This window comes from Notothenia rossii (genome assembly GCF_949606895.1).
Source record: "Notothenia rossii genome assembly, chromosome: 9".
In the NCBI taxonomy this organism is placed as follows: Eukaryota; Metazoa; Chordata; class Actinopteri; order Perciformes; family Nototheniidae; genus Notothenia; species Notothenia rossii.
The window spans coordinates 20524745-20539429 of NC_136907.1; the positions used below are offsets into that span (position 1 = coordinate 20524745).

At 42.9% G+C, this 14685-nt stretch overlaps 2 protein-coding genes across 2 annotated transcripts; one reads left to right on the plus strand and one right to left on the minus strand.

Moving 5' to 3' along the window:
• Window positions 1–802: 802 nt before the first annotated feature.
• Window positions 803–3985, minus strand: LOC307018510 (zinc finger BED domain-containing protein 5-like). The gene is made up of 2 exons (XM_079648763.1): window positions 1937–3985; window positions 803–1698 (listed from the first exon to the last, which is right to left on the minus strand). The coding sequence occupies exons 1-2, from the start codon at window positions 3224–3226 to the stop codon at window positions 1156–1158; spliced, it is 1833 nt and encodes a 610-aa protein (XP_079504889.1). The 5' UTR covers window positions 3227–3985; the 3' UTR covers window positions 803–1155.
• A 3852-nt stretch (window positions 3986–7837) lies between these two features.
• Window positions 7838–12934, plus strand: LOC307018532 (uncharacterized protein). Its single transcript, XM_079648801.1, has 5 exons — window positions 7838–8001; window positions 9858–9946; window positions 10214–10372; window positions 10807–10892; window positions 11350–12934. The coding sequence occupies exons 1-4, from the start codon at window positions 7968–7970 to the stop codon at window positions 10861–10863; spliced, it is 339 nt and encodes a 112-aa protein (XP_079504927.1). The 5' UTR covers window positions 7838–7967; the 3' UTR covers window positions 10864–10892; window positions 11350–12934.
• Window positions 12935–14685: the final 1751 nt, after the last annotated feature.

Sequence of the window (14685 nt, forward strand, 5' to 3'; positions counted from 1 at the left end):
ATTGATGAACACTTTAAAACAAATATAATACTTACAAGTGTAAATGAGCCGGATTTTAGCTCTGAGCTAATTTCCATCTATAGTCCCGTCACATACAGCATATAAGAACATGACATTTATATATATACATACAGCAAAAATAAATACATGATATGCAGAAAGAGCATGAGCAGCATATTCAAGGATGGTACAGTGGTGGTATGACTGTGGCTTTCTGTCAAACACCTGGATAGCTCTCTTGAACAGCTGTTCTATGGGTTTCAGGTGTGTGGCAAAAGCAAACGACCAGTTTGTAAAACAGTATTCAATGTGGGATAGAATCAGGGCCGTGGGAAGTAGGGGTGCTGAGGGTGCTGCAGCACCCCCTGGTGGAGGACAGGGGATCTGCACTTCCACAAGATTAAATACAAATATAATTTTTTTAAAAACGAATTTTCAGCCTTGATGTAACAACATTCATAATTAAGTAAAGATAACACCCTTTTCACCCCGGTTACATTTTCCATTTGCCCTGTACGATGGGCGCTGTAGTGATGAAAGTGGGGGATGTTGGCTTATCAGGCGCCCGCAACTCACAGCCAAAGTGAGAGAGATAGAGAGAGGGGATACCGTGGGGATATCGCGGGGATACCGCAGGGATACCGCGGTACCGGCGGGGATTGTTGTTAGCTTCTGCTAGGCCAACGGATATAAGAAGCCGTTTCTACAATAATATGGAGGGAGAGTTCTGTCCTGTCAGACTGAGAGGCTCAGTGTGGTAAACGACTGAGTGTTTAGATCAGGGGTTCTCAACCTTTTTTGGGCCAGCGCCCCCCTGTCCATTATCCAGGTCTCTTACCGCCCCCCATCAAAAAAAGTAGACTTATTTTCTTCCCTGAATATTAATGTTGACTAATATTCTGTGTTATATCATTTAAAAAGCATGTCACTGAATGCCAAATAATAGATTTGATTTAACTGGGCAGTTGGAATATCATTATCATTAGTTTACCAGAGAGCAGAAAAGCCATGTGAATGTGAATAAAAATGATATTTATGAGTGTTAAACAAACTCAGACAAGAGCAGAGACTACAAACAGACTGCTACGGAACAGCAGCAATTTCACACATGTCCAGTGCAGAACAAACAGTAGGCTACAAAACTGTACATTAGGCCTACAGAACTAACAGGTCGGAAAGGTGTTGCATTTCGCCAAATTGCGGGGGGGGGGGAAGGTTAGTGTGAGCCCTGCGCTTGGTGGTTCTCATCTCCGCCAGTTTCTTCACTGCGGGTTGCAGAGAACTTAGTTTCAGTCGCAGTGCACCTGAGGCCGTCAAGTTCAAGCGATTGCGGTACTTGGACTGCATGTGGAGGACCTGGCTGAATCCCTGCTCCACGAGGTATGTGGTTGGGAAAGCCAGAAGAAGCAGCCTCGCTTTCTTCCAGAGAGCCGGGTAACGCTGAGAGTATTTGACCCACATGTTGCCCCAGCCAGAGGTGCGGAAAATAGCCTGGGCCTCATCATCACTCTGGATGTCGATGAGATGCTCCTGTATTGCTGGCTCGCATTCCGCCACGTCCGCCTGAAAGGGCTGCACCACCCAGGTGGGAACATCGAGGTCCAAAAGATCTCTGAAGCGGATCTTCAAGTCGGCATTCACCATCCACAGGTGGTCTGTGTAAATGAGGAGGCGCTCATCGGTAAGAGCCTCAGACACCTGCAATGAGTATAACCAGGAAATTGTTATCGGTGCAGAATGTTTCCATCCGATTTTAAATTGGTTATTTTATTGCTAATTAGTTTACTAATTGATGTTTCTTTATTCTCATAATACATTCAGAACATAAGTTATTTATACTAACCAGGAACAAAAATATAGTGTTGCATAGAGTAGCCTACATTTATTACATGTATTATTTATTATTATCATTATTTAGTAGCCTAGGCTAGATCACCTTGGTCAACAGCGGGAAATGAGCAAACTGCCTCCTGCCTATGCTCTGCCGGTATAGATCCAGCCTGGAGGTGAGACTGTGGATGACCGCCTTGCTCTGGATCAGAGTAACTCCTTTTCCTTGGAGCTTCAGCGTGACTTCATTCATTTTGCCAAAGAAGTCTGCGAGGTACATGATGTCGCAGCGGCTGGATGACACCTGTTCCCCGAGAGCTGCATCCACCTCCTCCAGGAACTCCACGATGCTGTCAAACAGCTCACAAAAACGAGCAAGGCAGTTTCCTTTTGAGACCCAGCGGACATCAGTGTGGATAAGAAGACGCTCAAAGGTCTCATCATTTTCCTGACACAGCTGTCGGAACAATCTGTTATTCAGGGCGTGGGCTTTTATTTTGTTTATTGCCTTTACTGCAACATTGAGAGACTCGTGGAGAGGTGGACTTTTAGATTTGGCCACAAGGTTGTGGCGGTGCAAGACACAGTGGACTGTGAGGACATGCGGGTCCTGCTCCTTCAGCAGAGTGGTGAAGCCACGGTACCTGCCAACTGCACCGAAAGTAGCACATGCAAGGATGTTGTTGATCGGGATTGACTTCTCCTGTAGATAAGCATCCAGTGCATTAAAAATGGTATGGCCCTTGGTGTCTGTGACCAGATATTTGGAAAATAAAAATTCCTCAACCATCTCCTGACTGTTGGAGGTGCTATAGCGGACATAGGCCATCAACAGAACATTGTTGTCAGAAGTGGTTGTCTCATCCAGCTGAAGGCTGAATGGAGTTTCCCGCAGGATGGCACACAGCTGCTCCTCTGTATCAGCGCCCATTTCATCAATCCTGCGTGCTACGGTGTCATTACTGAGTGGGATGGATTTCAGCACCTGTGTGGGATCACGCTCCATCACAGTAGATATGACCTCTTTGATGGCAGGGAGTACTAACTTCTCTCCGATTGTGAACGGCTGCCCACATTTGGCTATCAGCAAGGAGATGTTATATGACGCTATTAGCCCGCTGTCAGTCTGGGTGGTCTTCCTAGCGAAGAGACTGCTGATGGTGCTCCTACCATGTTTCTCTTTGAGGGCCTGGAAGAACCGTCGCTCCTTATCTGCCTTATCCGGGTGGATCTTGGTAAGGTGCTCCTTTAAACGTGAGGGTTTCATTCCCTCATTGGAAAATACATGTTCGCAAAGTAAACACATTGGGAGTTGTGCATTGGTAGGAGACGGTATGAAGCCATAGCTAAGATATTCAATAGAGTACTGTCTGCATTTTATCTTTTTCGCGGCCATTTTGCTGATGTGATATGATTTTTGTTGTTTTATGATGCTAATATTTAGGGGGGGGGGGGGGTAGTGTCACGATATGGCGGCAAACGCTAGAGGGCTAGTTGGTGACATGACAAGACATCGTGCCGGGAGCGGACCGGAAGTCGTTGTAATTTTGAACAAACAGAGCTCTGTGTGGAGCAGCCTGGCTAGCCAGCTCTTCCATGTCGTAGCAGACATAGAAACGGGTATTATTTTCATAAACTGACCACTTAGTTCGAATCTGTTAGTGGAATTTGTCATATCAAAACATATCAAAATTTAACAAAGTGACACAGATTATTAACAGTCGCGATCCCAAAATTACAACGACTTCCGGTCCGCTCCCGGCTGCTTTTTGTAGGGGACATTCGTAAATGCGCTCAGAGCGCTCCGAGCGTCCCCGTTCCACAGTCCAGAGCGCTGCGCTCTGAGCGCTCACAGCTGGGTGCTCTGGCGGAACAGACGGGTTGTCCGAGCGGACTGACCGTTCGTGCATTTACGAACGTACCCGTAATAACACTGCTGACAGCTGACCAATCGCAAGCAGAGTTGTGGTTTCCTATAGCAACAAAAGATGCTGACAGCTGCTTTTTGTACAGGAAAAGACGCTGTGGCCAGCGTTTTTCATGACAAAAAGACATTATGCGTGAACGCCCCCCAAGAACACCTCAACGCCCCCCTTTCAAAAATATTGCTTCCAGCGCCCCCCGATGTTCTCTGAACGCCCACTGGGGGGCGGTACCGCCCCCGTTGAGAACCAGTGGTTTAGATAGTTCACTTTAGTCTAAATTATCTCAGTGAGTCTCAAACGTTTTGATCACAATTTATGTATACATATATTTCCAAGGCACTCCTTTATAATTATTAGGACAAATAAAAACAGGTTTGAAATCATTCCAATGTATACTATAGGACAGTAAACCAAAAATATCGTTTAAAACTGGAGAGATTAAAAAATATGCATAAATAAATAAATAAATGTTAACTGGTAAAATAAGATATGAATGAACAACACAAATAAAATAAGTTACATTTATTTGTTATTGGCTATGGTAGGTTATTGGAAATGTTCACATATTTGATGAATAAAATGCAAACTGATCTTTTTCATATGGGTGTTTAGAGTTGTACCCCCTAGATCAGTCTCTAGTAATTGGGCGCTCAAAGTGCACCAGATTGAAGCATTTTACTTTAAAATGTTAAAAAAATCTTCCCGGGGGGAGGGCACCCCCGGACCCCCCTAGAGGATGTGAAATCCACCCCCCAATTAAAACATGTTATAATACGAAATACATTTGAAGCCTTTTATATAAGCTGTCCACCATGTCAATATGTTTCTCTTTTTGTAGTGTATTGGTCTTTTGTAGAGGTTTTTCATTGCCAGCTAAAATCTTGCCTATAGGGCAGCACATTGGTCAGAACCAGCCCTGGTGTCATTCCCCCATTTGAAACATGTTCCCACGGCTATGGATAGAATCATACAGTGGAGGTATGACTTTGCAGCATTGACAGTTAAGAAAAAGGTCTAAATTGTTTAAAATGTTGCAAGTTGAATTTAATGGTATTGGATACTTTCTGGATATGTTTCTTAAAAAGCCAAGTGCGAGTCCAATATGACACTCTCTGTTCAAGATACTTGCACTGGGAGACTAGTTCTATTTCTGCTCCATTTAAAAAATACATTGTATCCTTCGATCCTTAAAACTAGAACACTGATGGCTGGCTTACGCTACAAACTTCATCACCTTTTAACAAGAGAGTAAGTATATAAAACGTTATTTTGTATATTTTACACATCAGCAGAAACAGAGAGAGATGGCAGGACACTGTGTTTTAGAGAGAACCCCTTCCCCCTGCGTCAGCAAACGGCTTGCGCGGTAATACCATCGCCCAGATGGTCCGCTTTTAGTTTCCCAGACGGTGCTTGTCAGGACTCTTTTCACTTCTGGCGGCGGGGGGATATTTCCTTCTTCTTCCTCCACATTGAGGGGTAACGGTGAAAACTCTTCTTTGATCTCGCTTTTTGTTTGCGTTTCTTTGCTTTGTGTTGCATATATCTTGTACACCGCTGGTTCCACAGTGTTTTCTTGATGCACTACTTCTTCCGATACAATGGTTGCGTGGAGATCTCTGGAAGACACCAGAGTTAACACAGCCCAATCTGTTGAGGTCAATGTTGCTTTAACACTGTGGGGTCCATACGTTTCTCCATTCTTCAGATTGTAGAAATTCAGTTCATTCGCCATATAGTTGAATACGTATCCCCAAACATGTTCATTTTCCAGAAGCCATTTCTCTTCAAGATCTTCGACCGGAGGTGTTTGAACCCGGCACAGATACTGCATCCGTTTCTTGATTGGCGCCCCGGACGGATGGCGGTAAGTTGTCACAGGCGTCTCGCTGATTAAACCCATATCGAGGCGCCTCTTGGCCATTTTTTCTTTTTGGAAAGATGACTTGATGATTGGAAATGACTGGCTTTTTATCTGCACGGGGTTCTTTTTTTTTATCTCACTCCACCCCTTCGGTCTTCTGACATCACATAATTGGGGCGGGCCCTTCTGTCACTTTTATGCATACTAATGTGATGGAAGCGGCATTTTGTTTTAATAGACTTGGGGGCGGGCCTACCTGTCACTTTTTATGCATACTAATGTGATTGAAACATGTTTTATTATACACCATAAGGCGCAACAGTGGGGGCTTTTGACTCCTGTGAATACACATCACCCCCCTCCTATCGACGGATCTCACACCTACTTGGGATATCACACCTACTTGAGATCTCACACCTCGAACACAGGGGAGGCGGGACTTAGCTCATTAGCATAAGTAGGGAGAGGTGTGACCTGTCACAGCACCTGTCACTTTCTATGCATACTAATGTGATGGAAGCGGGATGAATAATACTACTTCCTCTAACAATTTCGCCCACCTGTTTTCGGTAGTGGACAGGACATTGACAACCCTTTTGAGCTTTTTCTGGTGCCTGAGAGGAGGTTCGACCAAGTCTGGTCGACCTCGTGTGGACAAACAAGTAGGCAGTGTTGCCAACTCCATAGTAAGGAAAGTACCCAGATAGCAAAATACATTAATTCAACATTGGATTTTGGTTAAATTGGTTATTTTTGGTTGAAGTTGAGAAATCATTGTTGATTCGATGTGTTATTACAGATACCATTTCAACGTTTGAAAAAATGTTGTTGAATCAATGAAATATAGATGCCGGTTTTTCAACATTGAAATTCCCTACATTCAATATACATTGTTTCAACGTGAGACCAACTCTCCCCTCCCCCTCCCCTATACAGCTGTATTTAAAACACAGCATAACAAGGATTTTTGAGTTAACCGTTAATACGTTGCAGTCACATTTTCCTCCATGGAAACCCAGACGACTGCGCGCATGCGCATTGCTTTCTTCTACGGGGTTTCCGCAGGGTCTGAGCAGGGTCCCGTCACTGTCTATGAGCGGGCGAGCGAATTTGTTGGACATTTTGTGGACAGAAACATCACATGTGGCCGAATTTGGATTTGAAATTGAGGATTCTTGGGACATTTGTCTGCCTCGTTTGCATAATGAGGTAAGTGTGTGTTTTACCTAACAAGGAATGTTAAAAGTAAAGTGCACTGTACTATTTAAACCAAAAGATAGATACAATGAGTTCAACTACCCACCACAGTTAGCTTTGCTAGCTTAGCTACAGATGGCGTCAAATTTATCTTCAAGGCGTTTATAATGTATTTTGATGGTGAGACGACCGGTGTAATAGTAAACCGAGCCAGAGGTATAACGCACTTTACACACAGCATTGATTGGGATATGACAACGTTGCTGCTGTGTTGAAACTTAGCCTTGACTTGTATTTTTACAGGCCAGCCTTGTCCGATATTGGGTTGAATACGGTTTCCCCGTTGAAACATGGCGGCGAGGTAAAAGCGCATGTAGACCATGGCGGAAATGTATGTGTTATACATTTTCGCTGTGAGCCGTGTTCGTACGTTTTATAAAGAACTTGTGTGTATGTGTGACGATACACGGAATGGGAGGCATTGTTGTTAAGCGGTAAGAAACGTCTGTTTATTGGGGTAGCCGGCCGCCGGTGACTCTGACATTGTTGTGTTACAGGTCTTGTTGTTTGGTTGAGGGTAAAAAACATCTCAAACTTAAGAGAAAAAATATATACTTCGCCGCCACACCCCGTTGCCAAGCAACACTTATTGTTTAGGTCACGCAGCTCCGTGATCACCTGAAGCTCAGCCGCTGTCAGGGTTCGTACATGTGCTTGAAATCCTTGAAAATGCTTGAATTTTTACGAGGTGTTTTCATGACTTGAAAAGTGCTTGAATTTTGGGAATGGTGCTTGGATTTGAGATAAAGTGCTTGAAATTGTAAATGCTTTACTTTTACAATAAATTGCTGTCTGACTGAATAGTTCGCTTTTTAGATTAAAAGAAAATAAAGAAGTCGGAGCGAGCTTAGTTGCTTCGTTTCTACATAAAACAGCTCCGCTCCGGCCTTCCCGCGCTATGCGCGCGACCTGCAAGTGTTTTATTTTGTGTGACCTGGGCATTCTAATGAGAGAATGACAGTATGCCAGGAGGTTGATGTTTTAACGAGCGTTGGCTATCCGAAAAGAAGTACAAGCTGTGGCTAAAACGAGAATCAACCCAACGATTCGCCTTCTGCACAGTTTGCCACAAAGAATTTCAATTATTCGCGATGGGAGAGTCTGCGCTGACGAGCCATATGAAAGGTAAGCCTTAGTAGAGCATTTTGGATTTGGCTAATGTTGCATGTTACGTTTGTTTAAGCTAGTAACGTTAGCGAACTCGATGTGGGATAATTGCTTATGCAGGTGACAATAATAAAAAGGAGCGTACCTATGTCAGTATGTGCGACAGTTGCCATCCTGTGGATTTCAGAGGATGAAGCACATAAAAGCAATGTATTTCTACTGGTAGTATTTTTCGTGCCTAAACTTGCTCCATCGAAATCAGTCACATTGACCCGAAGACACATTTTGAGTTATACACTGTTGGAAAGAGGATATTCCTGGATTTCTAACGGAGGAAACATATTTTCGTTTGTATTACTGATCTGGGGGAAGCTCGCGAGTGTGTGTGTGTGTTTGTGTATTTTTGCGTTTGTGTGTATTGTGTTAGTTTCCCGGGGAAAACACTCACGAGAAACACCGGCTGTTGCTATGCCTGCTTTGACGTAAAGTTACTCCGTTCTCCGCTTGTAATTATGCCGTTACAAGCTTCAAAGTTGTATTTATCATCTGAATTTGCCGAAACAAGTTTAATATTCTGAAAGCCAAGACTTTGTTTATTTGAAATCAGATGAAAACAAACTTTAACGGACCCTGCCGTGTTATCTATGATTACTATACGCCATACATTCATAATGTTAGCGGGAGGGAGGGGGGAGCATCGCTACGTAAAAGCATTAGTGCGAGGGAGAGCTGTCATCTTCCCTTTACAAGCTTCAAACATGTATTTATCGGGAGATTTTGGCGATAAAAGTTTCATATTCTGAAAAAAATTCCCTGGAAACCTCCAAAACTCATACACAGAAAGAGGATCTCTGCACATGCTTTTTTTTTATATCAGCTTTGTGTTTCAATGGTTTTGTCCTAACCTTGGAGAGCCGTATGTTTACTGCCACCCTAAAAGGACCTCAAAAATGTTAATAAAGAATTTATTGAAAAGTTAGTTGGCTGATTGTTTCATATTGGCTCAGCCAGGTTATATGGGATGCCCAGTCTACTATATATGATATGGGTCACTCATTTTACAATATTAAACTTTGTTTTCTTATCTTTAATTTTTCATCCTTATGTAGAATTCTATTACGAAACACACATTTGGTTGTTTATAGCATAAAGAACATCTGATTTAATGTGAGGTAGGGAAATAATCATTTGAGTATAAGTATGTGCATATAAATATGTAATTTACAACAGCTGTACGCTGCTTGAAAAGCTTGAAAATGCACCTTGAAAATGCTTGAAAAGTGCTTGAATTTGACTTTGGAAAAGGTGTAAGAACCCTGCGCTGTAACGGACCGGTGAGCGGAGCAAAACACACGTTTCAAGTTAGACCAAACACACTTAGTTATTTTATCTACCTCTGGAACTAGCTAAACTAGTTATACATATGTTTATTCTTCACTGTCGGGTCACTCATTACTGGAGTAGCGAGCTGCATGAGATACTGACGGGCTGTCAGGAGAAGGAGAGAGAGGAAAAGAGAGCGCTCCGTTTATTATACCGGTGTTATTATCTAAAATGAATGTTAATTTTGAATAACGTAGTTAATATACTATTAGTGGTTTGTTTAAATGTTTTCATTGTTTTTTTTTTTGTTTGTAGAAGAATACAATTTCTTGATAGATTGTAAAATGAATCTGAACGTTTTGATCTGTTATGATGATAAACTGAAGCAATTTAAAAATTAACCGCATTAACTGAGTTTTAAATATTTTTTTTGTTAAGTCCTACTAAGTATATAAGGAAAGGATGAAAACTAACAAATTAAACGTTTCAAAAATGATATCTCTGCGAGTGCTGACTGAACTGAATGTACTATATGTTTCTCTTGTGGTCAGGGGTTATCACATGCAGTGCAGATTTTGCAGATTTGCAAGCTCCAATCAAGAGACTCTTCTATAACATTGTCGCCTTTGTCACGGAAAAGGTGCGAACTAGCCCTGTATTCACACTGACTGTGTATGTCAGTCAATTGCAAACTATACTATGCCCTACCACTCCACTACAGGCCCCACTTTCCAATCAGTCGCCAACATTTTAATACCAGTTTTTTTTTCAATTAAAAACATCAAAACTATCCCCTTAAGATGGTGCAGACTTTGAACAAGACAGCTACCCGGGAATTTGCTGCACAGAAAAAACATAACATTGTGGTTACAATCAAATTACATTGTTTTGTTATTGTGTTTTTCAGATATCTGAAGAATTTCATTGGATCACCAGCAAAGACCTCCTGGGGACCTTCGGTGCAGCCTTTGACAAACATGTGCCTTGCTTGCTGAAACTGTACCGGGCTAGGAAGGGAGCTTTTGGACAGAAGATGGAAGAACTCTTGGAAAAACTTGATGAAAAAGTGAGTGAAGTGCCTCAATCTAAGAGCATGCAAAAGTTGAGGGGAAGATGGCCGGAGCCTGGTCCACCAAAGCCCTTTCCCCCCATTTGAAAATATGAAATGCTCCTTCACCTAACATTTGCAGGAGCAAAAACGCTTTGATGGAAAGGCTTCTGTAAAAATGGATGTTAAAAGTCATTGCTTGGTGTTCTTAGTTGGTGCAATTTGAGAACTATAACAGTATTTTTAATTTGTAAAAGTAGAAATTAAAATTGTCCGCAGGATTGCAGTTTTTCTTTTCTTTTCTTTTGCCAGTCTTTTACTGAAGCATGCTACTGGGATCTGACCTGTTCTTTATCCTCCTCATTACTATACAGAACGTCGGATTTTGTATAAATTTACTACGGCACTAAACTAATTGATATGTTTGTGTGTTTCCACTGGGTACTCCTTAGACATCCGACATTGTGTCTCACCGAAAGACAGCAGCACTGAGAGGCCTGCCGAGATGACACAACCAATTTCTCTTCTGGAGTGTTTGGTAAGTAATACTAACTGTAGGAAATAAACTTACACAATACAAGTAATATTGCTTAATGTAGTTTAAAGATTTTATGATCTCATAGCTTATGCTAATAATTTATGCATAATACACTTACAGATTTATTTTGAGCCCAGAGATGTTTTCACCTCATGAACCCGAGCGCGATGAGTTCAAAATAAAATTTAAATAAATATCAGCGCTGTTTGAGCAACAGCCAACCCGATACAGCTGGCCATTGTTGTCTGGTGTTCTTTATCAGAAAATACTTCTTTATAGAACTCGGCACAACAAGGTTGGTGGGTGATAGCCGCCGTGCTGTTGAGTTGCAATTATAACTTCCACAAGCTGAATGTTAAGATTCAGTAGCTTGGTGCTAAAGTTAGAATCAGTGGATATGCATTTTGTAGTTTAGTTTTCCATAGCATTCATTCATGCATATTTTACTTTTCCTCAGGAAACTGACCATGAAGAACGATTGCTCGGAGGTGTGTCTGTGGCCATCCTCACCGTCATTGAAGATGATGATGCCGCCATATCGCCAAATGTGCGAGACGTGGCTGTTGTGTGGGAAGGGACCATTGTACTGCATGACCTACCAGACAACTCTACTGCCTTTGCATACCTCTTTGGCCTAGTTTATGCAATGAAAATGGATTATCCAAAGGAGATGAGGTATACCTTTGAAGCCATTCAGACTATCTTTTACGAGCTTGGCTCTCGATGCTCGCAGCGCATAAGCAAAGCTTTTGCTAAACAAAGCTTTTGCTGTGAATGTTAATGGGGAAGCCAGATATGACTTTAATCTATGTTTCGCCTGTTCTAGTGCATCGTGGTTAGTGCTCATGTAAAACCTCACAGCATTCATTTCATTTTAAGCATATAAGTTCTCTTCTGAAATAGAGAATCAAAGAATGTGTAGATGTGTAAGTTGCCAGTTCAAAAGAGGGGCATATCCAGTATTTCTACTGTTCAAGTTCATTGTTAGTGATCAGGTAAAACTTCAATGTATGTACATGCTTGCACATGCAGTCATTTTAAGCTTGAAGTCCCATTTGCCTGTGAAATTGAAATGTGTGGAATTGTGAGTTGCCAGTTGAAAAGAGGCACTGGATTGTAATTGTTATATTTGTTTATTCTTAAATTCTTTGATTGTGATGTGCTGAAGAGGCTGAGGCCTGATATATCACAATGATGTCAGGTGTGTGAATCCTATTTTGACCTGATGGATAAAAGTAGAAGCAGAAACGATCCTCAGAATCTGTGTTCAAAGGCCATCATCATTTTCTGTTTAAAGCAGCTTTGCTAGAGGTTTATTATGTCAAGAAATGTCCTTAACGTGTGCTATGTTGTAAAACGTGCATTTTTTCAAATCCATATCTTCAGCATGTGAAGAATGCATGTTATCAACGTCTAGCAAAGCTGCTTTAAACAGAAGATGATGATGGCATGGGGTCTGCGAGACAGCGAGACACAGAGGAACTCAGCCTGAGCCTACACACACACTCTCACAGCCAGGCTGTGTGTGTGGAAATCCGTTACGTCACTTTACTCAGGAAGTAAACAATGGAAAAAGAGAAATCCCCAACGAGGCGTTCTGGGGCAGTATAGACAGGTATTTTCTGTGTTAGAGTTTTACTCCCTACAGGGTGTACTTTGAGGGTTTTTGACTCTGCAGACCGTTTACATACAGAAAAACCTACATAACACAAGGGGACGGGTAATAACCAGAAAAGCATGTCATGGGACCTTAAGAGAGAATGTTTTGTGTGCTTGTGGACAAAAGATGTTACAAAATGTTAAAAAAAATTAAGAAATGTAAGCTTGTGGACAAAAGATGTTACAAGATGTTGATATCGTTGAATCGGAATAAATAATGGGCTCTTTTTTTGTTTGTTCATTTTAGTTTATTTTCAATGTTGATTGCAATCTTCAGCGTGACAATATCTCAATGTTGATTCAATGACTTTTTGCAATCTGATAATAACATTGTTTCAATGTATAATCCAATGCATAATATAGTTGAATCAATGTTGATCCAATTCTACATTCTTTTAATGTTGATCATATCATAATTGAATAAAGGTTGATAAATTGTTGGGATTGGTTGAAAATTCAATGTTGTTTCAATGTTGATCATATCGTAATTGAATCAAGGTTGATTCATTGTTGGGATTGGTTAAAAATTCAATGTTGTTTCAATGCTGATCATAGCGAGCACATTCACTGTTGTTTAAATGTCTGACTTCAATGTTGAACTGAGGTTACCTACTGTAACCCCAGCTTCTATGAGTAAATGGCGCAGCCCTCTAAGGCTATCGCTATTGGGTAATCCCCCTGCGCACCCGCGCAGCACTGAAACACTTGTAGTCCACGCCCACCCGCAAGGTGGGGCCCGCCCTCGGGCCTCCTTCCGGTATAAATAGGAAGGAGGCCCGGCAATCTGCCCCCATACAAAATAACTTTTTTTGTATGGGGGTCATGTTTACGAGCCACGCCATCACCGCCGCTAACCGTGAGGCAAAAGGGCTGCGAGGGAGTTTCCACACGCTGCATTTCACTCCGTCTCTCATCATGAGGCACGTACACGCCCAGGGGATGAGAGGTGTGTGCATGCTGTCCACACGAGGCGTTATAACGGTGCTCGTGGGTTATTATGACCGTGTGTAGGAGGCATATCTGGGACAGAGGAATACCGCGAGTTCTGCAGTTTATAAACCAATAGGTTAAAAACAGCAGGCTTCTGCAGTGAATGAACCACCTCTGGAGTCCCCCTATTGGAAGAGACTCAGGGGTATCATCACGTGACCAGCTGACGCCAACGCAGAGCAGCTGCGTCACGGAGAGGGCTGTGTGGGTTGTGACACGCTGGAGGAGAGCTGTCAGTTCCTCCACTCGCTGCCGCGAGAGTCGCGCTCTCATGCTGGCTGAGTTTAATTCCACTCCCAGATAACGATTGTCTGAGAGGCAAGAGGACAGCTCTTCTTCCAATTTATTATGAAACCCAGGCTTTCACAGATGCGATACGAGATGTACCGTCTGTAAAGCACTTCCTCTCTGGAGCGAACCAGCAAATAGCAGGTCGTCCAGAGAAAACCACACTCTCATCCCTCCTCTATGTAGTGGCTCCAGCCTTCTCTACACAAAAATGCGAGGAGCCAGGAAATATCCGAACGGCAGACGATTGTCTGGTCTGATATTCCCTGAAATGAGAAAACGCAGGAATTTCCTGTGTTTTGGGATGGTGGGTACGTGGAAGTATGCATCCTTCAGGTGGAAGTGAACCAGTCGTCCTGGTGAACACATTCCAGCACCTGTTTGATCGTCAGCATGTGGAATACTGACAGATCGAGGATGTCTCATTCCCCCAGTCTTTTTCGGGATTAGAAAAATAACGGGAGTGAAAACCCCCGATTTTCCTCCCTTTGAGGAACCCTGGAAATATCCTCTTTCAACAGGAGTTCCAGCAGCTCGGATTGGAGCGCAAGTCATAGCTTCTGGGATAACAGGAGTGTTTCCTGTATCCCATTGAACTGTGGGGGGGGGGGGGAGAGGCGAACTGCAGGACGTATCCTCTGCTGATCAGCCTGCTCATTCATCTGTCCATCAGACACACGCGCTGCCACTCTGAGAAAAACTCTGAGAGTGGGCGCACGTGCTCGAGATGTGTTTTTGGTCATCATGGTGACGAGCCACGCCAGAGCCCCTGCTGCCGCTGCCCGTGAAGCAACCCAAGGTGTGCTTGGACCGAAAGGGCTGCGCGGGGGCCTCCACACGCTGCGTCTCACTCCGA

What these genes read in the sequence shown, in the direction of transcription:
- LOC307018532 (XM_079648801.1), top strand. Translation starts at nt 7,968, where the DNA reads ATGGGAGAGTCTGCGCTGACGAGCCATATGAAAG. An exon ending in GCTGACGAGCCATATGAAAG is followed by an intron (nt 8,002 to 9,857) that starts GTAAGCCTTAGT and finishes TCTTGTGGTCAG; the next exon opens with GGGTTATCACATGCAGTGCA. An exon ending in TGGAAAAACTTGATGAAAAA is followed by an intron (nt 10,373 to 10,806) that starts GTGAGTGAAGTG and finishes GGTACTCCTTAG; the next exon opens with ACATCCGACATTGTGTCTCA.
- LOC307018510 (XM_079648763.1), bottom strand. Translation starts at nt 3,226, where the DNA reads ATGGCCGCGAAAAAGATAAAATGCAGACAGTACTCTATTGAATATCTT. An exon ending in ATTTCCCGCTGTTGACCAAG is followed by an intron (nt 1,699 to 1,936) that starts GTGATCTAGCCT and finishes TACTCATTGCAG; the next exon opens with GTGTCTGAGGCTCTTACCGA.